General features: G+C 39.4%; 1 protein-coding gene across 1 annotated transcript in view; it reads left to right on the top strand.

Annotated features, from left to right (window-relative positions):
- cspg4ba (chondroitin sulfate proteoglycan 4ba) overlaps window positions 1-25,212 on the top strand; it is a 30,156-nt gene extending 4,944 nt beyond the window's left edge. The window contains exons 3-10 of the mRNA XM_030059688.1: window positions 1,881-5,453; window positions 6,122-6,595; window positions 6,835-7,011; window positions 14,179-14,377; window positions 15,527-15,658; window positions 19,531-19,703; window positions 20,252-20,435; window positions 21,032-25,212. Of these exons, the coding sequence (XP_029915548.1) occupies window positions 1,881-5,453; window positions 6,122-6,595; window positions 6,835-7,011; window positions 14,179-14,377; window positions 15,527-15,658; window positions 19,531-19,703; window positions 20,252-20,435; window positions 21,032-23,091 (6,972 nt within the window). The 3' untranslated portion in view covers window positions 23,092-25,212. The remainder of the gene's footprint in view (window positions 1-1,880; window positions 5,454-6,121; window positions 6,596-6,834; window positions 7,012-14,178; window positions 14,378-15,526; window positions 15,659-19,530; window positions 19,704-20,251; window positions 20,436-21,031) is intronic.
- The last annotated feature ends 692 nt before the right edge of the window (window positions 25,213-25,904 follow it).

The following is a 25,904-nucleotide window of genomic DNA, read 5'->3' as shown; positions in this document are numbered from 1 at the left end:
AACAGTTTTTCTTTAGATGTGCATTATTTTAGGTCTGATATTAGACAGTGTGGCTACACAGCGATGCTGTAATTAATTTGCAGTGTGTGACTCACAGGCTTGATCAAATGTGACATTAATAATTCGAGTTAGTGCGGTTATCATGTTGATACCTTCACATTTAATCATTTTTCAAGCAGTTGAAAGGGTATGCAATTACCCAGTTTATCCAAAAAGTCATAACAAAATGAGATGTGCATATAAACATAAACAGTTAGGGCAGTGAGGAAAGGTGGCATTGTTTTTTTGTTTTTTGTTTGTTTTTTTGTTTTGTTTTTTTTTGTTTTTGGTCTGTGTTTGTATTTATTATTATTGTTGTTATTTCGTCCAGCTTGGCTTACCACAATGGCAAATAACAGATCGAAATCAGAATCTGACAGTGACTGTAACTCCTTTGTCTTATGGCATTTAGCAAGCTTGTATCCACAGCAGTTTACAAATAATGCCACAGTAAAATTGCTAGATCACCAACACTACAAGCAGCCACCATAAAGAGCGCAGTGTATTCCTTTTTCATTCACACTCCATATCTAACGTTATATCTGTATTAAAGTGTACATATGTCAGCAGCAAAAAGGCAAACTTTCTGTATCACTGTATTTACGTCTGACCTTACATGTAGTGAGAAAAACAGGTATAACCTATTTATTGATGTTGTTTCCGGAGACTTAGACATGATTTAATGCCACAACATGTATTTATTTTGGACTCACCAAGGAAGTTTAGGTTGGGTTTGTGTTCCAAGAAAGATATGCTATTTTTGGCAGGAGAGACAAGCTTTGCTGGCAGAATTTAAGGCTGAAATACATTTTCCCCCTCAAAACTGTTTCTAAAGTGTGCTGTAACCAGCTCTGCCAATCTAAGTCAGCATACAAAATGGACAGATGTTAAAAAAAAAAAAAACATTTGCAATACACAGGCGTAGAACATAGAAGAGACATTTCAGGAAGTTCTGAGAATTATAGGTTTTTTTGCACTCTGCATCAAACTCAAGAAATTCTTGTGACTAAGCTTCTATTCGTGTTAGACTTGTGCTGCTGGAAATGAATCGCACTGACGACTGTGCAGCATTGTTGTACTTCAGTGAGCATGGGAAGTGAACTGCTATTCCCTGTTCCTTAAACTGGCACAGGTCACTAATTTTTTTTTTTTTTTTTTTTTTGCTCTCGCACAAGTTATCCTGAGGCTTGGGGTTCATTCCATGTGAGTCAGAGATGAGCATTGCTCCCTTGAAACCCTTACATGAATAGCTGCAACTCAACAGCAAGCCTTGACAAGCATGTCATCTAAATGCAGCATTAGCCTGAGATGGTGACATGATGCTCCAAGGATATAGCTCAAGGCTAAGAGATAATAGTGCTCTTCCTGCTTGAAAATACAGACAAAAGCTGGCTGTTTTAACAACAGGTGACATCATGGAATACAGCTACACTCTTAATACTTTAACTTCCTTTCCAGGTGTTACAGGGTCTACAGTTAATCATAGAATTCAGATAAATTGTTATATCACATGTTATATAGTTTTTTCTTCTGATGATGTGAAAGTATTTCAGATGGATGGTTTAAATATAATACGGTAATCTACTTCATACATTTTGTGTGTTTATTTGTATTATTTCTAACAGTGTTGTTGCATTTCACTTTAACCATGCTTATGGAACAGTAACAACAATCAAACATTTAGTCAAACAACACCAGTTTAATGTGTAGCATTACATACTGATAAACCTAAATTTTATTTGTGATGATGCTTGTATCAAAACAATTCAGCATGTTTATTTGCCTATTATTCCTGTGATATTACATGTTTTGTAATCCTTTTGTTTTGCTTTTACTCACAGTTGAAACTGGACCTTGGATCTGGGGAGCGACTGTTACACTCGGACAGAGGCACCCAGCTCAACGACATGGCTTGGCACTTTGTAGAGGTCCACCAGAAGCACCTCAATGTCACTCTAACTGTGGACAAGAACTCTCACACCAGTTTAGAGATGCCAGGACCCTATCAGGACCTCAACATAGTGGATGGTCTCTATCTTGGAGGCTCAGGAGGCCTGGACAGACTTTATCTACCCAGACATCTGACTGGCTTCCGTGGCTGTATGGATGAGGCAGTCTTCAATGAGCATGATATGCTGTCATCCCTGAGGCCATATCCTGGATTCAAGAGTGTCCATGAGGTGTCTCTTGGGTGTAGTCCCCAGTTTTTTGCCAGTGAGGAAGACTCTATTAGCCTCTTCAGCTCCAGGGCCTACATCTCTCTTCCATCGTGGAACATCCAGCAAGAAGGGATATTTGAGTGCGCGGTCCACACTTCAGCCAAAGAAGGAATTGTCCTGTACACTTCTGCCAGAGAAGGGGATTTTGTGGCTTTGGAGATTCAGGATGGTCTGCTAGTGGCCATAGTGGGGAAAGGTGGAGCCAAAATAGAACTTCGTTCCCTCACATTTGTTAATGACAGGAAATGGCATTCTGTTAAATTGTACTTGAACTCAAAAAGCCTTGATCTAACTGTTGATGAAGAGTTGGTGAAAACTAATATAGGCTCTCGTGCAAAGGGACTTCAGCTTAAAGGTTTTCTTTTTGTCGGCGGTATTGATGATAGTACCAGATCTGAAGTCAGAAAGATAGGTTTGGTCTCTGTGTCTGGAAAGCGTGTCCGAGGAGGCTCTTTGAAAGGATGCTTGAAGAACATCAAAGTAAATGGTGTCAAGACAGGTCTGTCCCATGCTATGGTTACCAAGGATATCTCTGTTGGTTGTGAGCCAGAGAAAGAACCAGAACTGTCTACCACTATGAGTTCAGTTACTGCTCCAGCATTCCAGCTGAATTCAGTAACACCAACACCAGCTCTTCACATGTCCACTCTTGCAAGGGGCTTAGATAGACGGTATGGCTCTAACTTTGTGCAACTCAAAAACCTTGTGGTACCAGAGGGTGGTCGAGGATCTCTTGACTCCAAACACATCAAGGTTCTGTTGGACTTTAAGAAGCTTGGTATTCGTCAGTCTCAGATTATGTTCAGAATTCAAGAGCAGCCTTTGCGTGGTCAAATAAGGCTTGATGTTGACCAGGACCAGGAAGAGAACACTTTCAGCATGTTAGACCTTTGGCATGGCCGAGTCATGTATATTCATGGAGGCTCAGAAGAGCCTGATGACTTCTTCCTGTTTTCAATTTATTCTAGCAGTAGGAAGCAAGTTCCAAATTATTTGAAAGGGGACAAATTGTACCGCTACAATATTACTGTGACCCCCACCAATGATGCACCTGAACTGAGTCTACCTGAAGGAAACCTCTTTGTCTTGTTGGAAAATTCAAAGAAACACCTAACCACAGAAGTTCTGAAGGCCACAGACATTGACAGCAACTACACCCAACTTGTCTTCTCGGTGCTTGGAAACCTGAATGCAGATGCTGGATATTTGGAAATTGAAAACAACCCGGGTACAGCGGTGACCTCATTCTCCTATCCAGACTTAGAGGAACTCAAAGTGTACTATGTTCACACAGGGGTGAGGAACTCGAGAATAGTACTAAGGGTTAGTGATGGGGAAAAGGTCAGCAACACTGTGGTTCTAAGGGTCATGGCTGTGGCACTGGAGTATAAGATTGCCAACAACACAGGCCTTGAGATCACTCAAGGAGAGACAGCTGTGATTGGTTCCAAGCAATTAGCTGTGCAAACCAATGCTGTCAAGCAGGTTGTAGACATACGTTATGATACCATCGAACCCCCTCAGTATGGAGAACTGCAGAGACTTCACTCAAGTGGTGAATGGAGGTCCACTGACTCATTTTCTCAAAGGCTTCTAGAAAAAGCACGCCTAAGGTATGTTAGCACTTACCAAGAAATCCAGACATCCAATGCCACCGATTACTTTAAGTGTAAAGTTAGTGTGGCTTCCAGGGCAACCACGGAATTGCTTTTCCCAATCACTGTGAATTGGGTGAGATACAACATGGTGAGGAATATAATGCTAGATATGGATAAAGTTAGAAAAGTGGCTTTGGACTCTGAATATCTTTACGCCACAGCTGAAGGTGTAGCCCTCTCAGAAGACAACCTTTATTTTAGGGTTCTCACCTCACCAAAGAGAGGAAAACTCCTGCTTGATACTACAGTCTTGAGAAAGAATGCAACGTTTAGCCAAAGAAATGTCACAGATCAAAAAGTATACTATGAACTAGTTGACCGGCCTTATGAAGATACAACTGACAAGTTCAAATATCAGGTGTTTTCCAAGCATGCTCAATCACAAAGCTATGATTTTCAAATCTCTATCAAAGCCGATGTCAACAGTGTGTTCATGAGAAATGATGGACTCTCAATTTTGGAAGGAGAGAGTAAATTGATCACTAAAGATGAGTTGTTTGCAGAGACTTTAAGTACAAAGGAAATATACTACACTGTGATAAGTAGCCCCAAATATGGAAAATTAGCCCGTATTAGTCAGTCAAACTCCAATGCTAGCTATAACAACATCCTTACCTTCAGTAATCAAGATATATTAGAGGAACGGATAATGTACATCCATGATGACAGTGAAACAACTCAGGACGAGTTCACTTTCATAGCGTCCACCAGCAAAGAGTTCAAATCTTCCATTGCAGAGCATGAAAGCGGGTCTAAAATGGGAACATTCAACATATCTATCCAGCTTGTCAATGACCAAAAACCAGTACGTGTTATCGATAAAGTTTTCCATGTAGTGCGGGATGGGCAGAGGTTACTCACTTCCGAGGATCTACGTTATCATGATGCAGATTCTGATTTCGATGATGGCCAGTTGATCTACACCCGACGTGGGATCCCAATGGGAGACTTAGTACTAGTGAATGACACATCTCATCGGTTGTTCCAGTTTCGCCAGAAGGACCTGGATGAGAAGCGAGTTTTGTTCATTCACAAAGGTGTGAGCACTGGCAGGTTTGTGCTCTTTGTCTCAGATGGGAAACATTTTGTCTCAAGTCTTTTGGATATCAGCGCTCATGACCCTTTATTGAAAGTTGGCAACAACACCGGCTTACTGGTTCAGAAGGGCCAGTCAGTGACCTTTTCCACTGGTAATTTTTCTGTCATTTCAAATCTGGACATCCGAGACGACCTTGACATCATCTTCAGTGTCTATGAGGCTCCCAAGTATGGAGTACTATATCTCAATGGAACTATGGTGAAGTCATTCACACAGTCTGACTTGAAGATTGGGCTAATTTCTTATCGGCACAATGACAGCAAACATCAAGCAGACCATTTCAATTTAACAGTGAAAGCCAAAGGCCTTCAGCTTACAGCGAGGGTCAATGTGAAGGTTTACCTGGAAAGCCACCAACGACCACCAATTGTGCAACATCACAACACCCTGCTAGTGGAAGAAGGAAAACCAGTAAAGATTGATGAAACTAAACTTGAGGTGAGAGTTTGAAAGACATGTGAGTGCATGTCAGTTCAAAGAACATGTACTTTTTAAGGTTTAGGTTGTAATGGTTTTAATGGGGTTTGACTGATTTGAAGGCTGACTGTTTTTTGACTGAAACAGCCAACAGGCAAAATTTTGTGCTAGTATCAAATCTTTTAATTATTTTTAAATTTGCAGTTTTAAACCAAAAATATTGGTGTATAAAGTAATAAAATGGAATACTTATGAATATTCAATTTCATTGATAGCAGGGTAGAAAACCATTGCAAACAGAAATTAAAACCAAGACACACTAAAACTTTCCTTAGAAACCCAGGATTATGATCATATTACTAGTAATACTAAACAGTAATTATATTATCATAGTTTATATAACAATTTTCCATCATATCACAGGTGAAAAACATTGTCTTTGTATAACCTCATTTGTATATGACACGTTTCAGATCAATGCATCCACAAACCAATATAGGGTTCCAACCCTAGCTTTCAGTGCTCTCCTTTTTATAGCAGACAAAATGGTAAAAGCCTGTGCTGACCAGTGTTTTGTTTATCATTTTATCATGATGGCAAGTTACACTGAGAACAAAAACAAAGATAAACTTTAGTGACACATGGAACATCTCAAATTTAACAGCTGAATATGGTTTTGATTGTTGCAGGTCACTCATGAGGACAACCTGCCAGCTGAGATTTTATTCACAGTCAAGGTTGCTCCCTCTCATGGCTTTCTCCGGCGTTTTGTAGAAGCTGAAGAGCATTACATTGGATCCAAACAGTTCCCTATCAGCACATTTTCACAAGCGGATATTAACACCGGAAATATCCAGTATGTGCAGATGGAACCTAACAAAGTCAATGACACCTTCATCCTCGATGCCACCAATGGGGTCACGAGTGCCAGTGCTATTAGGATGTCTGTTGACATCATTCCACACCTCATCCCACTACAGGTTTCCAATTTCACCCTGAATGAGGGCGCCTCCAAGGCACTGACCGAGGAGATACTAAAGGTCACTAACAGACACTTTTCTGGAATAAATTTCCTGTATAGCTTGACTGAGCCACCTCAACATGGTCATATTGAGCACTCTCGCTACCCTGGTGTGGCAATAACATCTTTCACCAGGAGGCAGGTGAGATATTTGTTCCTATAGATTTTGCAGAAGAATATATAGAGTTGTATGAAAATATAGTTATAGGATCAGATTAATTGATTTTCAGTATTTTACACAGCTTTATTCGACTTTAATGGAAAAATGACAATAATTATGAAAGAGTGACTTAACATAGTGTTTTTTTTTTTCAAGTGGCATTTTTCATAAATGGTGCCAATGTCATGTTTTCCCTAATCATTTTCATAACCTGTGGACAGGTGGAGCATGAATTCATTTACTACGTCCATGACAGCAGTGAAACCTTAGATGACAACTTCACTGTCATGGCTAATGACACAGGCCTGAGGAAGCAGAGTGCCGCCCGGACAGTGTACATCCAGGTTATAGCTGTCAACGATGAGCCTCCCGTTATTACAGCCAACAGGGTCCTCAGGGTGAGTCGGCAATGCTGGTCTATATTTAAACCCTGGGCCTTTTTTTACTAGCAGTTCTGGCACCATAGCTTACTGTCAGGCAAGTTTCATGTGGGCAGTGCTTTAAGTTGCCATGGCTGGCCGACTGCATGGGGGAAACTATGTGTGCTATGTGGAGGAGGGTCCAGGGGGCCTGGCAGCACAGAACAGACGCTGACATACGTTGGTGAGGTGCTTTGATGTTGGTGTACTTGAAACAAGGATGAAGCAGTTGTAGTGCACAGTTGAGAGGCAGTCTCCTGGTGTGAAAATCTATCACTGCACTGCGGTAGGTGATTACAGAGTGATGCTATTTGAATGAAATTGCAGTGGAATTGGCACTCATAATCCTGGCAGACTGAAAGTTATTTCTAGGGCCTCTTGTGAATCAGACTGAGTTTAAACAAAACCCCAAATAATCACTGGTTATACACGCACTTTTGCAGTTTCTCTGGACTGCCTGCAGCTATAGCAACTTCATTCAAAGTTTCCCTGAAACAACACATTCTGCAGATAGGCATTTTTAGATCAGTCACACAAACATAACATGTAAAAATAAGCATTTGAAAAAATACTGAAACCACTCACTCCAAGCCCCAAATAACACAATAGAAATATTCATAGCACAACAATGAAATAACATCAATAGCTAATTTAAATTTCAACTAATTTATCTCGTACCTGAGTGTCTCTGAGTCAAACCTCAGAGGAAATGTAGTCTGATATAATCCTTGCTGGTAGGTATGTCATTGATGTTGCAGGATCGTAAATTGCAACTAAAATAAAATTTGAACCAAATCTGTAGCTCCTGCCAAATCTTTTTTTTTTTTTTTTTTTTTTTTTTTTTGTATAAAACCGTACATACTACAAAATACCTAATGCACCAGGCGCAAAATACTCTCACTACTATTCTTAGTTTGTAATTTAGAAATTAGATTTCAGCTACACTTCTCCACTCCACTTGCAGTTGATTGCACACAGTAAGTATTATTTATGCTTTTGGTATTTGCACTGCCACAAATCAAGTTAAGTAATACAGGTGTATGGTGAAAATATAGTATTTTTGAGAAGCCTAAGGGATGATCAGATGTGTAGCTCAAGGTCTTCTGTAAAAAATGATACCTGGCATGTGCCAATACGCTATGGTTCATCCTGTCAAATCACATTTAAAGTAAACTCCAAATTTGTTCAGCTGGGCATCATGTGGAAATAAATATATTGCTTTAATTTAATCTATACCATGGCATCGTGGTGTTGGAGTGGTATGTTTGTCATGGCCTAGAAATAGCACAGACTGTAACTACATGGCTTCAATTCACAGTCCTGTTTACTATTTCACGTCTCTTCAATATCCCCTCATACCATAAAACTTGTAGTATCTTGGAAAAAAAAAATTAAATTCTAAGGATGCCGTTCTTACTCCTTGTCTGTGAAAAGTGCTTTTCCTAATATCAAGCAGTGCCTTGTAAAAACGGCTGTCCTACCATCAGAGATAAGCTGTCGCATGTGTCCATGTGTTGAGGGATGAATATTTCCTGACTTCAGTGGCTGGAGCTGCATGAAGTCCAGCTGTTAGGACAGGTTCAAAAATAGGTTTTTGCTCTCTGCGCAGCTTTTTGTCCCAAATGCCTCACATTCCTCAGGAATTCTGCAAACTCAGAGAAGAGTGCCTTCTGCAATTCACTAGTGACTGAGGATGATTTATTTACTATGATATATAGTTTATTATTCATAAACTATTGCACATATTTTTTATGCTTATGGTTTTTGATCTTTACAGACAGTAGTTTCTTAGAAATATGCACAGAGGTTGATCTGTTCAGTTGAATTTGTCGTTAGTGATCACAGACAAGACATTCGGCTTTTGAAAGGGAACTGGGTACAGAGTGTCCACAAGGTGGCTCTATGCCTTCATTTTGGGCTGAAATATTTATATTTGGAGATTTTGAGAGATTTACTGTGCCATGTCTCAAGGTGTCAAATTTGCAAGGGAAGTAGAGGTTAAACCAAAACAGGAGAATATCAGTCTCTTAGTGTCTCATATGAGAAGCTTTACAGGGAACTTGACAGTGCTTGAGTGTTACATGAACACAAAACAGATTTTTGTCCCTTTTCATGTGTGTAACTTGAAAGTGCTGGTGAATAATGTCACACACTAAAATTCACTGTAATGCTGCCATGTCACATAATTTAAAAAAAAATGTAAATCTGGGTTGCAAAATGTCTCTTTTGGTAAATGGGGAATATTACTATCCCCATATCTACAACGTATTTTGCAAATGGAGAATATGTAAATCTAAAGGAAAACTTTTTTTTTTTTTTTTTTTTGATTTTTTTCTAGTACTGGCGGTGTGCAGTGTCATGCAGTGTCCTGAAATGCTTGCAAGGTACACCACTTGGCTTGCATATTTTTTAATTTAGCTAAGAGCTAACCTTGCTCAGAGCTAATGTTTAGTTTATTTGTAAGGGAGAAATACAGAAAGTATTGACAGTTGCAAAAGCAGTGTTCAGTGTACTGTACATGAATCTATAGCTGAGCTATTTTCCAGCATCAGTCTCTTGATGGACATGTTACAAGACTAGCTGTAAGTACTTTACAATACAATGTGGCTTGCTTAAGTTTGGAGCTGTTTTTCCTGTTGGAATCGAAATAGAGTCTGATAGACAGGTCATATGGTTCTGGGTATCTTTATATAAGTTTGATGCACTTTTTGAGAGTATTTTTTTTATGTTAGGATGTCACAGTTGCACCTCAGAACTGACTATGGTGTATTTACATTTTTAAAATGGATTTGCACACTCAAAATTTTGCAGAAACTGTGCCTTCCCGTAGTTTATTCAAGTTCTGTTGATACACATTAACAGGATGCAGTGGTTTTCTGAGAGACAAACACACATTGTCACTGTTGGGGCTTTCAGTGAGGAGGAGAATGGCATGTGATCACTTCTCCGTCGACATGTCACGCAGCGCTGTGAGCAGTGTCTCCTGAAATCAGAGTCTTTGTCTTCTAAACAGTGTTGTTTTCCCCAGATGTGGCCTTCCTATGCAAACAATAGACATTTATGTGTGTAAATACATACAGTGTAAGGTAATGAGACAAGTACCCAGTGGTCTTGCTTTAAATGTCACACTCAGTTCTGTCTGAATGGAAAATGTGAATCACTCACCTACATGCATTTTTCATTTTGAAACTGAGTCTTCTTTTTCTCTTTTCTAAATTTTCTAAATTTCATACTAACTGACTGGTTAGTGCAGATTATGTGCCATGTAGTCCATCCTACTTTACCAAGTCTATCAGTTTATTAGACCTAGTTCTGATCATATGCAATGAAAGATCAAACACAAAAAGCCCAGTGCAGTTGTAGCCACAGTTATAGATACAGTCAAATTTATAGATTGTTTCGATATGTATGCACTCAATATAGCAATTATATCTTCATGAAGTTGCATGCTTCTCTCTATGATAAAAAAACATATTTTTTCTTTAATTACCTATTTATTGTGGACAAAAACAAATCTGTCCCAAGCTGTAAACACACTTTGAGCAGCATTGCTTTGAAGACAAATTACTTCAGGTCGCGATCCATCCTCCAAAGAAAGAAAACAAGGTCGCTAAGGTTATAGAACAAACTGCAAACAAATAATAACAAACAAATAAAATGTGCCTTAGATCATACTTTATTTGTACAGCAATAAATCAAGTGAGATGCTAAAAACTGTTGAAATACAAATAAAAAAGCATTAAACAGCAACAAAGCAATTATTCATTTTTACAGGTGAGGGAAAAAAATTATAAATAGCTTGTCTCAACTCAAAGCACCAACAAGTGAAGATGTGACAGAAAAGAGTTTTTTGTTGTTGTTGTTTTGTTTTATCTTTTATTTTTATAGAGCTGACTGGTGGGTCAAAGCTGTAGCCTGATGAGCGGCATCCCGCCGAGTTCTGAGGACCCAACAAGAGTCCAAGGGACTGTTTGTGAAAATTGATCTCATGTGTCTTTTCTTTGAAATTGGTGACTCACGGCGTTGTTTATCAGCCTGACCCTGCTGTGATATCCTGTGATGTGGTTGAATATTAGATGTGCAGCCATTTCCCACTACACACTCACTCACATGTGAGGCATCAAATACACTCTGCCAAGCTGCAGCAAGACACACACACACACACACACTAAAGCATCCTTAAGTGTCTGGAGTCTCATGTGGTAAATGGATGTGGCTTTTAGGTGCTAATTGAAAAAAGTACCCCATGCCACTATTCCAGTAAGAGCAGAGCAGCGTAATCACAACACAGCGAAGACCATCTCAGTGCTAATCACACCTAAGGCTGTCATGTTGTTGTGTTAAAATAAAACTGAACCTTGGTCGTGTTGAGTTATATAGTTCCCTGGGTGTGACAGGAGTCCAGCTGGTGGTGAAATATCCTCATTAGCTGCTTCGTGCTCCTCTGGTGCTGCCAATCTACAAAACTGTATTTATATCTGCCCGTTCACTTCCATAGCAAAGCAAATCAGATCCCCAAGTAACACTTCTAATGCATAAACAAACGCGAACAAAGTGAATTAAGCCAGTATAATTATTATTTCATCCTAACCGAAGGCTTCTAAGTTCCCTGAAGACACAACCTGCTGGATCTACTTTTTAATTCAAATAGGAATATAATGCATAAGATTCACGTAATTTGCTCAAAAATGGGTATTTGGACTTGTTCTTTGTAGTAACATAATCCATTTTTTAGGCACTAACCCTAACCCTAACCCTAAATGTTATTTTTAGGCTGGTTCAGTTTTACTTTAAGAGCAAGAGTCACTCATCACTTATTATATTGTTAAAAGAAAAGTTCACCCATACACTGTTGAATATTGTTATTTATTATGTGCAGTGCAGGAGTTATATTGTGATGAATTGTTGTAATTTAGTTTTTAGCTGTACCCACTTCCCCTCATCCTGCCTTGTCCACTTCTACTGCAGTTGTGAGTGTTTTACTGTGTTTACTGCAAGACCTAGAGAAGGAGCATAACCTGTCAGTCAGTGGTGAGCTTTTGGACACGTAAATGCAGCTAAGTAGCGGACGAGTTTGTGTATGAAACAGGCTTGTATTCAAAATGCAACATGCCCTTAGGCCACATTGCATTATGGGCTGTTGGGGCTGTAGTTGGGACAACTGATATAAAATATAAATGATAAACTAAATGGTAAACGTCTTCATATTCATACATCAAGCTGTTTTCAATAGAGCACCATTTATCGGGAATAAAATGCTCCACATATACCAATGAATCAGGCCCCAAATATCCTTTTTCAATCAGGGAATCTACTGTCAAACTCACAAATTTCTCTTTCTGCATTTATAATATTTTTTGGGGCAATCCACAATCAATCCACTGTTTGAATTTGAGATGGGCATTCCAGGCAAAAATGCTGTTTGATATTCACAGAAAACTATTTGATAATTTTTTGATCAAGCTCTCACTTTACTATCAGGTAATACCAGGTAAAAACAAGGGATATTTTTAAGATAGTCACTTCAAGTATATGATTTATTGCAATTTTGTGACTGTTCAAAAATTCCAAAATTATGACCCGTGCTTTTGAATTTGAATTCTTATTGGCCAAAGCATCTAGTGCTGATTTACCAACAATAATTCACAGCAAATTTTTAGAGACCATATTCTCGTGACGGGGATGCCCACTTCAACAAATAACAATCCTAACAAGTCATTTGTTCTCATATTCAGCCATGAAATCTTGTTGTTTTTTTTTTCTTAAAACAAGTCCAAAAAAAAATAAAAAAAAATCTGCCAGTGAGATGAGATAATCCCACTTGTTTCCACTGCTTGTCGGCTTGTTTAAAGAATTTTCTTGAATCAAGTGTCTTGATACTAGTGGGCTGATCTGCCTCAGTCTGCCTTGTTTCAGCATATTTATGCTCGTTCTCAGACAACAAATCCTGAAACAAGCAAAACTGCTTTGAAAACAAGACGATTATCTCACCACCACTGCCAGATTGCGCCTGTTTTGAAAATGCCAAGATTTTTAACACTGAATATGATATTAAATGACTTGTTCAGATGGAGATTTTTTTTGCAGTCCAGCAGGGAGAGTTAAAAGGGAAAGACCAATTTGGCTGTAGGGCTCTCGGTAATTTTTTGGGGAATGGTGACCTGTATCAGAGACAGCAGCAGCCATGTTATACAATTGCTGTCTGGAGTACAGGAACTCTTCTTTTGTTGTCAAGTGACTTTATGGTTCAGTGGTTTTGTGTTTCAATGAGTTCCTCTGTTCCTGCGGTGAAGCTAGACAGTCATGTTTGCTTGAGGCATTTGAATTTACATGGAAGGGAGCCTTGACAGTGTCTCGCATCGCTCTGCAGTGTATCCCAATTGTTCCTGTGTTTACATTTGTCGCAGCTATATTTAGCTCTGTCATGTACAGCATGTCCTTCATTTTGATTATGTTGTTGATTGTGATTGCAGTGATGCACCCAGAGGCACTTTTTCCATAGGTTGTTATTGTCTTTTTGTCTGTAGGGGTGTTAGTCAGAGATTACTTTGATGGCTTTTCTGCTTCACTTGATACTTTACAGTTGAAAGTGACAGGAAAGATAGGCGAGCGAGGGGAGATGATGTGTGAAATGGCTCGTGAGCTGGATTCAGAAGTGCAACGATGGGCCTTGTTTCTGCTGAGCGACAGGGACACCATGACATCTGTTCTAATTTCTGCTGGGCTTTTATGCGTCTGTCTCTCTGTCAGCTGTCTCGTATCTGCAAAAAGAAAACAACACAGGCAGTGAAGTTAAACTGGCTCGTCTACCAATACACACAGAGGACCTGATCGATGCCTCCATCAGTGTTTGGCTTCTTGAACACCTTAATTATGGGGATATTTACGAGAGTGACATTCGTCGATGGAAAATAAGCTTTAACTTCATCCCATGGTACCTCAAAGTATGATAGTATTTCATTCTAGTGTGTATAAACCATGCAAACAGCCCAGTCGCAGTTTTAAAATAAATGTTTAGCTGTTAAATGTTCTGAGTCTTTACATCATGAGCCCTGTCAAACAGAACGGCTCTGTCCCCTCTGTGTTCTGGCCGTCTGTGTTTAACTGAGGACTTGACAGCTGTGTCCTTGTCCGTCTCCTGTCCAGGTGTGGGTGGCCTCGGTGACGGAGATCAGGCCTGACGATCTGAGGGCGCAGGACTCGGACACGCCACCAGAGGAGCTCTACTTCATGGTGACCCCACCCAGCAACGGACACCTGGCCCTGAAGAGCGCCCCCATGAGGGCAGTGCTCAACTTCACCCAGGCCCACATCGACCAGGGACAGCTGTTGTTTGTCCACAGCGGTAAAGTCTGTTTCTTGTCAACTAGTATAGCATAAACACTTTCTCATACTGGAGAGAACAGGAGAATACACAAAAACTACCCACATGTATCAAGAATTTGTCTCAGTTATGTATTCTGAGGATAAGTATGTACACGTAGAACAAGTGGAAATATAAAAAGGACCACAAATGTTAATAGAATAATGTATTTTAAATGTCCTTTTCTTTTGGAGAAGATTTAAGTATACAAGATTGTAATATGATTAAGCCTTTCAATAATGCCCCAAGATGATGCTCTGTCATCAGCTTTATGTTCTTCTCCCTGAAGCTTTTGGAAGTGAGGAAATATGTTGTTTATGACAAGTGTTTATATGGGTTTTTTTCTGCCTTGTGTTTTGGTTTGCCATGTCTTGTTGATGTTGTTCCTTTTGCATCCACTAGAAGGAGCTGTTGAGGTTTACAAAAGATTTGATTTTGCATGTCTGTGTAGAATTACACTGCAGACATGCACAGAAACAACCTGCGACATTGGTACATTGGGCTTTCAATTACACAAAACACCGGAGACACATAAATTACAGTGAACTGAATATCAGACAGGAGGTGATATTATTTTAACAGCTTGGCAGCTCTCATGTAGGGTAGTGGATCAGGTCTGGAAACCTTTGATGGTGTCATACTCATCGAGGTTTCCGCTTACAGTTCAGATTTTTATCTGCTTTTCCTTTGCCTGCACATGCACCACCTGTAAAAGCTGTGATACTTGTTTGTCAGGATCATAGAGTAAAGAATGTCTCTTGCTATCACCCTCTGTCTCTGTCTCCTGCACACACACTGACACAGACACACAAATACAGACATTTGCTGGAAAATAGAGGCATTTAGATTGTGATCTAATCATCACTGAATAGGGTGAAGCTTTGAAGCTAATATTACTGTGGGTTTTCTTGAGACAAATATCAGGAATGTGAATAGTTTTACAGAAAGCTACGAAGATGTTTTGCATTGATCCAGTGGAAAGAGAAAACCTCACTTTCTACCCTCACTTGTAGAAATAGATAGCAAAATCATCTTGATGCACACAGAAAGCAGCAGCTTTGCCTCTGTGTTCACAAGTCAAGCTGGTGTGTTTTGTAGCGTGTGATTTCATTTTCTGTTTGCCTCAATCAGGTGCCATGTCGGGAGGATTCAACTTCCAAGTCAATGATGGTGTGAACTTCACTCCCAGGCAGATCTTCAGCATCACAGCCAGCGCGTTAGTGCTGAACTTAGAGAAAAACCGTCCCCTCAAGGTGTTTCCAGGTATAAAAAAAAAAAAAACGAAAGAAAGAAAAGAAAAAAAGGCTTTGGGTCTTTGTAAGGTATTTGTATAGCATTGTAAAGTATTTTAACTTTTGTTGCTTACTAGTTTTATGTATTCATAAGCAAGCACAATCCAAACCAGATTTTCAACTCTTACCTGTGACCAGTCTCATCTTTTTTAACATTGTTTTTCCATTCTCACCAAATTTAAACATGTAATTTCCATCCAATATGTCATAATGAAACTATGCAGTCAGTTCCTAAAAAGGGAACTGAAACATCTCTATTTATTTCTCAGACGTGCTCTCTGTTTGAGTCACTTTTTAACAAATTTGGTTGAACCTTTAATAATCATATGTGGAGTATTCATTTCCTCTTTATTGTTTGTCTTCTGCTTTCCAGGATAAATTTATGTCAGTTGAAGGTGTTGAATTAATTTATAGCATAGGTTATATTTGAAATGGAAACTGAGAATGACTAGATTAAAGGGCAGTTGTTGTTTTCTGAGATTAGCAGCTCGCCCTCTCTTTAGCTGCATACTGTCACAAGATTTAACCTGGTCGCCTAAATAAGCTGGCTAAAGTTTGGACAGTTCAGCACCTTTCACTGAAACACTTTGTCTGAAGTCATTACCACAGGGCGGCGTGGCTCAGGAGGTAGAGCAGGTGTTTGGTAATTGGAAAGTTCCTGGTTATTGATCTCCGGCTCCTCCAGAGAGCATGTCAAAGTGCCCTTGAGCAAGACATTGAACCCCTAAATGTTCCTGATGGGCAGCTTGGCACCTTGCATGGTAGCCTCTGCCATTAGTAAGTGAAAGGATGAATGGGAAGCAAAACATTGTAAAGCGTTGAGTGTTTGGCAGACTAGCAAAGCGCTGTAGAAATGCAGTCCGTTTACCCAAATACCAAAGTGATGAATAATGAGCCATAGCCGTTGCTTCACTGAGAGGAGAGAGGAGCACGTCATGTCTCTTTGCCAGCTGGCGGTTTGTTTGTTTGTTACTCTGCTTTCTTTTAACGTTTAACAACTCCTTGTCACCATCGGATTATTTGGTTAATTTTATGATCTGCCTGCTCTATTTTATGGACTATTTATGAGCTATTTTCATCCAACATTGATTGTTGCACTGACATGTTCACATCGAAGCCTCCAGTTGTCCTCTCCTTAGTGGTTTCAACTGTGTTGCTTAAGAATCATGGACACTTTCTATGTTTTATAGACTGTTAACCCTGCAGTTACATTTTTATATCAGTGCTACCACTCACATCTTCTCTGGACTGCTCTGGATGCCTTTGGCTAAGGCAAATAAAATGGCTAAACTTTAAGGTCAGATCTCCAGACCCTACCAGATCCAAGAGGATCTGCCAGATTTCAGCCAGATCTTTCAGACACCAACAACCCCATCAGCCCTGATAATCTGTTTGCCTGCCTCAGTGACGTTAAACATTGGCTGTCACAAAAAATCTTTACAATTCAACAACAATTACCCTGAGGTCATAGTCGCTGGTCCCATAAATTCTACTGGCCTGGTTCCCTCACTAAAAACATTAAGTAATCTGCTAGGAATCCTGGAGATGTTTTTCATGCGGATCTCTGTTTTGATGCTCAAGTGAAAATGTTTTCCAGTCATGCTTTTCTCCACTCAAACAAATCTCCAAAGTCATGGCTAGTGACCCCACAATCCACCTATCAAGATCAGATAGGCTCAGTCTTTAAAAATTCCTTTTATCGGAAAGCTCTTATGAATGTTTGATTTGTTGCTGTTTTATTATCCCACTTTTGATAGATTATATTTTTGTGTAATGTTATTCCCCTGTGTATGATTGATGTTTGTTTTTCATTTTGTTTCTAATTGCTGTTTTTAATTCTTTCATTCCTTCTGTTAAGCACTTTGAAACTTTGTCCAGAAAAGTGCTATTTATTACTATTTTGTTATATGCCACATGTAATACGTAATGGCTAAAAATAGGCTGACGTAGTGCTGTCTGTTGTTTGCAAACACATTTAGTCAATCTCTGTGTAGGCAAAGTGGTCTGGTTTGTGAGTTAGAGGGAGGGGGAATAGTAAAGCCAGCAAACAGCCAGTTGGCACGCTCAGCTGGGTGAGTGGGCACTTGAAAAGCTGAGCCACTGTCTGTGGCAGCTCTATTTGTGCTTTGTGCCAGGCACGGCGGAGAGGGAGGCGGGGTGGGTGCTGCTGACAATGAAGGGTTTTGATGTTGAGAAGGGTGACATGAGATACTTTCACACCATTGAGGGGAGATTAATGTTTTCGCTCTTTTGTCACAAACTCCTCAAACGTCTGGGGCTTTCTGCAAAACTCTGCAGAGTCTTCATTAAGGAAACTTGCGTCCACCTGAAAGCATCCTGACAGTCAGTCTTCATCATATGTGATGCAAATATTACATAAGGCTTTCTGTGCTGCAAGCAAATGACCTGCTTACAGACTTATTGTATGCACAAGACAAATTATTTAGCAGGTTAAATTAAATATGTTACAAAAGCAGTTTAACTGGGTCAGTGTCAGCAGTGACAAAAATGTTTTGGATGCTGTCATTTTTTCATCCTGTTTCAGCTTTTTCCTTTATCAGTTCATTCATGTCCCATATGCCACAACACCATGGATCTCAAGGTGTGCATACTGGTGTATAGTTTGCATGGTGGCAAGCATGTTCTCACAGTTTATCCATCTCAAAATTTCCAATTTTCAGAGTAGCACCTGTTTTTCTGCTCAGAAATCACCTCAGCACCTCAAGTACTGCACTGTACTGATTATGTCACCTTCCAGCTGCACAGAGAAGATATTTTCAGCGTTTGGGCACCTAAACCTTATGGCATCTCAGCCCTGATTGAAAACTCTTTCAGAGGCACAAGCAGCAGAAAATAATTAGTTCTATTCAAGGAACTATCCCTGTGTGAGAAAATTTCACATAGGATTTTCCATTCTGCTGCATTTCGCAACAGCCCCACAAGTAGTCCTATTATAGCTGACAGTAACACAGTAAAACCCATTTTGCACAGATTTAGTCATGCACTATTTCACATGGATCCAAAAACTATAAATACCCCGTTTCAAGTTGAAACATGAAGCACTGACTGAACCTGTGGCTTTGAAATGTTTGATAGAAAGCCCACCAACACATTTTCTCCCTGAGTTCATGAAAGATGGAAAAGAAAGCCCTGTATCCCTCTTCCACTAAGAGGGAATTTTCCCTTGAGAGTGAGACAAGGATGGTAGGAGTGGCAAAGAAAAGTGATGAATGAGCTTCACTGTGCTTTGACTCCCCCTTTCCATTATTTATCAGCAGACTTTTTTTTGCTATCCTTACAATCTTCAGAGTGGCAGTAGAGTTGTGGCAATCTATGCAATTCATCTTAAGGAGAAAAGAAGCACTCTGAAGTCAGTTCCTGTTGTCACGCGTAGGAGATTGTTCTCTTTACATTTTCCTCAAGTGGAAGCTTGCCGTGCCTGCAGGAAGCTGATCCATTTTAATTTCTTGTTTGGATTTTATGTAACACCCTGCGCCTTAGTTGGACAGTGCTATAAAAAGTCTGTGATGTCTACAACGGAGCTTTAATTTGACACATCAAAGGACTCTCATCTGCCTGTTTCAGACCTTGTTTAGCATAATTTGGAATCAAAAGACATGAAAAGCAGCCACATTCGTGTTTTAACAGTATGGTTATAGCTAAGCAGAATCCCAGACAAAAAGCTGTTTTTCTGTGAGAGGGCAGAGAAAATCAACAGATGTTGTGTGATCAGTTATCCTTGTCATTTCATCACATAGTTGCTGAAGTTAATGATGTAGTGAATCAGTAATTGCTCTCACTGAAATTGTTCAACCTTGTATCTTTCTTTTTGTTCATGTCAAGGCTCATCAACACCAATCACAAAGGAGGATTTGCATGCAGTGACCAATGACAAAAGTAACACCTCCAACCGCACCATTACATTCAATGTGATCCGGCAGCCTAAACTAGGGAGGCTGGTGGCAAAGCAGCTTGACAATTCCACTGTGGACATCTCAGCTTTTACACAACATATGGTAAGGCAAGGGCAGGAGGCCCATGTTATCACTTTTGCTCTCAATTTATGTAAATATTTAGCAGGTTTTATTTTAGATAAGCAGAATAAGCAGGATGTGAACTCAGAAAGTATACTTTTATCATAATATTAGAACTAAGAATTTCTCCACACATTCTAAGTGATTCTAGGTTGCCATGTTATAAATAATAGATAACATCTTTATCCAGGAAATCAACCATAAGCCCCTCTAGCTGGATGGTTCACATAAGGTTTTCATGTAATGAATTATTTCTGGTGGGTTATGATCAAATGTAATGCTCAGTGTACTATGTTCATAGCGGAACTGTGCTAATTAAAAATATACATTAATGATGAATTTTTATACATTCTGTAGGAATATCTGTCAGAATAGCTGAAAATTATGCATGCTGCTGAGCAGTGTACACAGTTGATTACACAATCATTTCACTTTAGGGATGGCTGATCTGAATGTTGTGCTATTTTGCTGATGTGACCTTATTTTGAAATAAGGCGAGGCTGAGCATCTGTGGTATTTGTGTACCTCAGGTGGACAGGGGAGAGGTTGTGTACATTCAAACCCCCATAGAGTCGGTGGGCTGGGCGGCAATGGACTCAGTGACCTTCTCTGTGGCATCACCACCTGCCTCTCTGGACACACAGACCTTCAGAATAGACATTTCCTATGAGAATGCTGGACCGGGGCGCAAGACACTCCTACTTGCAAACACAGGTAAAACCACTGGAAAATTATTGACTTGTGTAAAGGACCAAACTAGTGATTTTGCATCTGTAGCCTAAAATCTACAAATTGTATATACTTCTTGCACTTGATATACATTTTTTCTACCATTTATCCAGCCATCATTCCATTCATTCCTCTATTATATTAACATTAACTTTCTGAGATTTGAAACTTTCTCTGCACTATTATTCTATCGCTGTTATAAAGTCATCCACATTAGTTTTCCTAAAAGCAGCAGTACCGTTGAGTTTTGATGACTTGAAATTGGACAGAGTGAAACAGTCTTTTTACCAGAAAATAGTACCTGGGAAAATGTTGCTTTACACAGCAAATTATCTGCTCTGTGGTTCATGATTCATGAATCCCTTCATTTTCAAATTGAGGGATTTTGATAATATGTTTTCAAAAATGGTTTGTTCCAATGTAAAATGTGAGCAAATTGTAGGAAATGGCCAAATGTTCAAAATCATTGGTATGGTCCTTTAAGTTTGATCATTTTATTACTCATATTTAAAGAAACATTGATCCATGTTGTTCTTGGTGATGAATGTATTTTTATCTTTGTGATTTGAAAATGTCATTAGGTGCTGTGGTAACAGAGGGGGGGAGCGTAATGATAGACGAGTCCAAGCTGGATGCCTCTAATCTCTTGTCTAAGCTGCCAACACCTCAGAGAAGCTCCCATGAGGTTTGGTTCCAGGTGAAAACACTGCCCCAACATGGTGTCATTGTGGTGGGTGAGAGAAACCTCACCAAGGAGAAACCCAATTTCTCCCAGTTCATTGTCAACAAGTATGGTATCACCTACAAGCATGACAACTCAGAGACAACTCAAGATTTCTTTGTCTTTGACACATGGCTAAATCCAAAGGGCAAGCCAGCACAGCGCCCTCTAGATGATAGTGATGTTATTGAGGAGCGGTTCAACATCACAGTCACCCCTGTGAATGATCAGCCACCTATGCTCAAGACCAAAGCTCCAACTCTAAAAGTGGTACAAGGTGATACAGTGGTCCTTCGGCCTGAGAACCTCAAAGTTGAAGACCTGGATAATTCTCCTGATGATATCAAGTTTTCTGTGATTAGCAAGCCCAATAATGGTTACCTAGCTCTTGAAGGAAGGCTGAATGAGTCAGTTGTGGCATTCACCCAAGCCCAAATCAACAACGGAAGTGTCTATTTCATCCATGATGGAAGTCATTCCTCAGGGGTATTTTATTTCAGTGTCACTGATGGCCACCATAAGCCAGTATACAAGCTCTTTAACCTAGAGGTGACAGAAATCACCATTTCTATGGTGAACAACACTGGGTTAACAGTGGAACAAGGCATGACTTCAGCTTCACTGAGCCAAGACATTCTTGCTGCTGAGACAAATGGGAAAAACACCACCATTCACTACCAGATCACAAGGCACCCAAGTTTTGGTAAACTTCTAAGAGACAACCAAGAGGTCACACAGTTTGAACAGGAGGACCTACAGGCTGGAAGGCTGTCCTACCACATGGTGTCCCTGTCCTCTTCAGAAGACAGCTTTGAATTTGTTGCCTTCACCTCAGAGGCTAATGTCACTGGCCAAGTGCTCAACATTACTGTGAAACCACTGATTCATTTTGGCCAAGGGTTGAGGTTTCCCAATGGAAATACTGTCAAACTTAATACTGGTTTCCTTAATGCCACTGAACTGGCTAATATAAGTAACAGTGACCCTCTTTTTGAAATTGTCTCCCAGCCTAAGTATGGGAAGGTAGTTCAAACAAAACCTAAAATGTCCAGGAAAGCTGTACCAGTGGAATCCTTCACTTTTCAGGACTTGAGACAGGAAAAGGTAGCCTTGGCGCTGAGTGCCAACATGACTGATGTGCAGGAGCTAAATGACTCACTGGTGTTTATACTGAAAGCTGAGAACGTCCAACCTGCTAAAGGGGAGTTCCACTTCACCATTGTGCCATATGATCCAACACTTTTCTCAGCCACCACAAGTCATATCCCAACCACATCATCCATCCCCCAGACATCAAGCCAAACTTCCAGAAATGGAACTGCTTCACCGGCCCTGTCCACCGCTGTCATTTCCACCCAGCAGCCAAGCAAAAACCAACAAAAGTTTAAAGGACGCAGCCGTTGGGGAAACTCTAACCGAACTAATATTTTCACTACAACTCTTGGCAAACCAACTCTTGGGCCAGAGGACATTCCCTATAGGAACACACCAGTTCGTGTAGAGTCCTACCCCCAAAAGAGCTCTAACCCCCTTCTGGTCATCTTACCGCTGCTGGCTCTGCTTCTCCTTGTAATCATCTTTGTGGTGCTGGTAGTTTTGCTTCGACACCAGAGGCAGAGGAAACAGAACCCTGCAACACCAAAGCCACCACCTTCTCCAGTTGTGTCAACCAGCCAGTCATTTCAGGGCCAACCCCAGAGGAGCACAACAGTTCCCACAGTGACTGTGACTCCACTGAGCCCCAGTTGCCCAAATAGCCCCGTTTTCGAAAGATTACTGACACCAAATCAGGACTCAGTTTATAACACTATTGATTCATCCATGCTCATAAGTTCTTGGAGTAATGGTGTCCCAGTGGCATCCTCCCAACTTATAAAAACTACCAATCCCAGTCTTCAGAAGAATCAGTACTGGGTATAATCATTCTCAGTTAGAAAATGCTGTCATAGGTAATCATGTGATAACAGTTCAATAAGAGGTAATATATTTAAGGAAAACTCCATCCTAAAACACATTTACAGTATTTAAAAAACAGGAAATAGTGACTTATGTTATGCTTCTGATGTTGTTTATTGTAGTAGGGTCTTATTCCTTTTTTGTTAGAAAAAAACTGGAGAAAGAAGTGCGCTTTCCCTCTTCTATGCTGGATTTCTCCCTGTATGTCCCATTTGCAGATGTTTGTTTAACATATATGCACATAGGTGGGTCTACAAAGTCTTTGCGCGTTTATTTTAAAGAGTTGATGTTGAGATTTGACAGCTATCATTTCTATTTTAGATTTGTGTGCATGTAGCTGTTCCAAGAACTTCCCCCGGTGACATCAGTGGATTTTAGTTTGTGGCTAATTAGTCCTGGCTTAACAAAAATGCAGTATTAAACAACAAAAAACAGTGAAAATCACCTCTCCAAGGTTTTAAATAGTCTTAATGTATTTTAGGGTGGATTTTTCCTGTAAGGAAGGCTGAAATAAATGATTACCTGTTGCAGTTGATTGGAATTGGCATGCCCTTGCAGTGTGATATAAATTAAGCGATCACTGTTACCTTTGTCTCTTTGCCATTTGATTCATCAAAGTTAGGACTGCTTTGCTTTTATAAGAGGAGCACAGTCCTGTTATACACTGGGTTGCAGTCGACACCAGCCACTATACCGGTTTGGTGGGACTGACACTTCTCACTTCAGTATTTGCTAAACAGTCATCAATGTGGTAAATAATAACCCATGTTTGTGCCTATGTTTAATTAAGTGACTCAGATCATTACTTAGTCCTCATGCACGTTCATGTCCCTCCATTATGGGTCACGATCATCAGAGTTGTTGCTGACCGCCTGACAGCTTGAAAACTGTGAACTACAAAGAAGACTGACACTGGTGCAAAGATGTATTGTGTAAGAATTTCAATTGATTGTGCACATTTTTTATTGTTGTTATGTATTATATATTATAGCATTGCAACTTTTTGTAAACTCAGGTATTTTGTTAAGTCATTTATGTCCTCATGTTACTTTAATGAAGATTACAAGTATTATCGTTGATTGAGGTCCCATGACTTTGTTTGACATTACAAGTTTGAACATTATAAAATCATGATTTTGCAAATGTCATTGCCTCCTTTAACACAAATGTTTTCCAGCATGGCTGTTTATGTTAAGAGATTTTCCCTCACAAGTCCGTCACAATTGAAATGGTTTTGTACCAGTATGAAACTGGCTTTCTGTATATCTCTAATCAAATCAAACAGACACAAATGTCAGCACTGTTTTGCTCATGTTTTTATTATTTTTTAATGCACACTTTTTTATACTCTGGATTTCTTCATTGACCTTAAAGATACTAAATGATTATACATGATATTGTGTGCTGGTGCACCTCAGTTATTAATTTCTTTAATTGTAAATTTAAGGATTTTATTATACTTTATTATTTGCCACCTTTATTTGTTTTATATATAGATATGGTACATCAAGCTTATGAAGAGTTTTTGTGGGTTTTTTAATTTTCTAAATTCAGAGCCTCTTCGTTTCATATGTCACTATGAAACCTGGAATTCGGTGTACATTTGTCAACTTTTAATGGCTTTTGATTCATTAAATTTGTTCTGTTTCGATAACCATCTGACACAGCTCTTCCAAAAATGTTATGCTTCCACATATGCTTCTCTATAAGACCATGTAGTGTATATCACGGTGAGTGAATATGCTCAAGTGACCCATGACCCATTTAGTCCCCATTCTGTGACATCACATCAGTGAAGTGTGTTAACTTGCACACTGCATCCCAGATAATCGTTCATACCCTGTGGAACCACATCTGTGTAACGGTTTATAAAACCTACAGCGAACATTTGTGTTTGCACATTTTGTTGAATTGTTCAGATATCTGTTTTATTAATTAATTGTTCAGTCAAAGTAATCAGTCAGGTTCCTGTAGCATTGTGTAGGTGTGGAGGGTCGCCATGCCTAAAGCCTGCAAACACTAAAATAATTTCATTTTTCTTGACTTCAGTAAAGAGTTTCAAAGGCATTTTCACTCTGAAAGAAACTGAATATTTATATTTTCAGGTATGAAAAAAAAATCAGTAAATATCCACTAAACATATTAGACACTGGCAACTTCATAATGCACCAGCTTGAAAAAAAAAAAAAAAAAAAACATTCAAACCGTAATCCTTGGTAAATGCTTTCTTTTCCTTTTTTGTTTCTCATTTATGCTGTTAATATGCATCTCTATATACCACTCACTCATGAATATCCCTATGTACATGAATAAATAGTTATGAATACTACCATGTAAGCAGAGTTTATGATGACTGAAAAAAAAGAAATGAGTATAAATACTGACTGGTCTTTCTCAGGACGTGGGCGTTTAGAACAAGAAGCTGTATGAGAATATTTTTTTATAATTCCCTGGGAAAAGTGTTGTAGTTATTTTGTAGTTAATCATAAGTCCTCGAATTGTCAATATAGTTTACGGCCTCGGGCGTTCTGACACTGTTATGATGCATTTACTGTAAATCAAAGGTACTACTCTAGTTTTGAAAGTTATGGGAGATGAGAAAATGCTGTCACTGAAAACTACTGTATACTTTTATGGTTTAAGAACATTTTTGTATTGAACAGAAGAGTCCATCCTGTGTATTGCTGTCTTATCTTTATGGTGTAACTTCCCATGTAACACAAGTGTCATATTTATTTATACCACATTTTTAATAAATCACTTTTAAATGTGTGCCA

This window comes from Myripristis murdjan, chromosome 9, assembly GCF_902150065.1.
Source record: "Myripristis murdjan chromosome 9, fMyrMur1.1, whole genome shotgun sequence".
Lineage (NCBI taxonomy): Eukaryota > Metazoa > Chordata > Actinopteri > Holocentriformes > Holocentridae > Myripristis > Myripristis murdjan.
The sequence above is the reverse complement of the archived record's forward strand: the minus strand, read 5'-3'. Positions and strand labels throughout refer to the sequence as shown.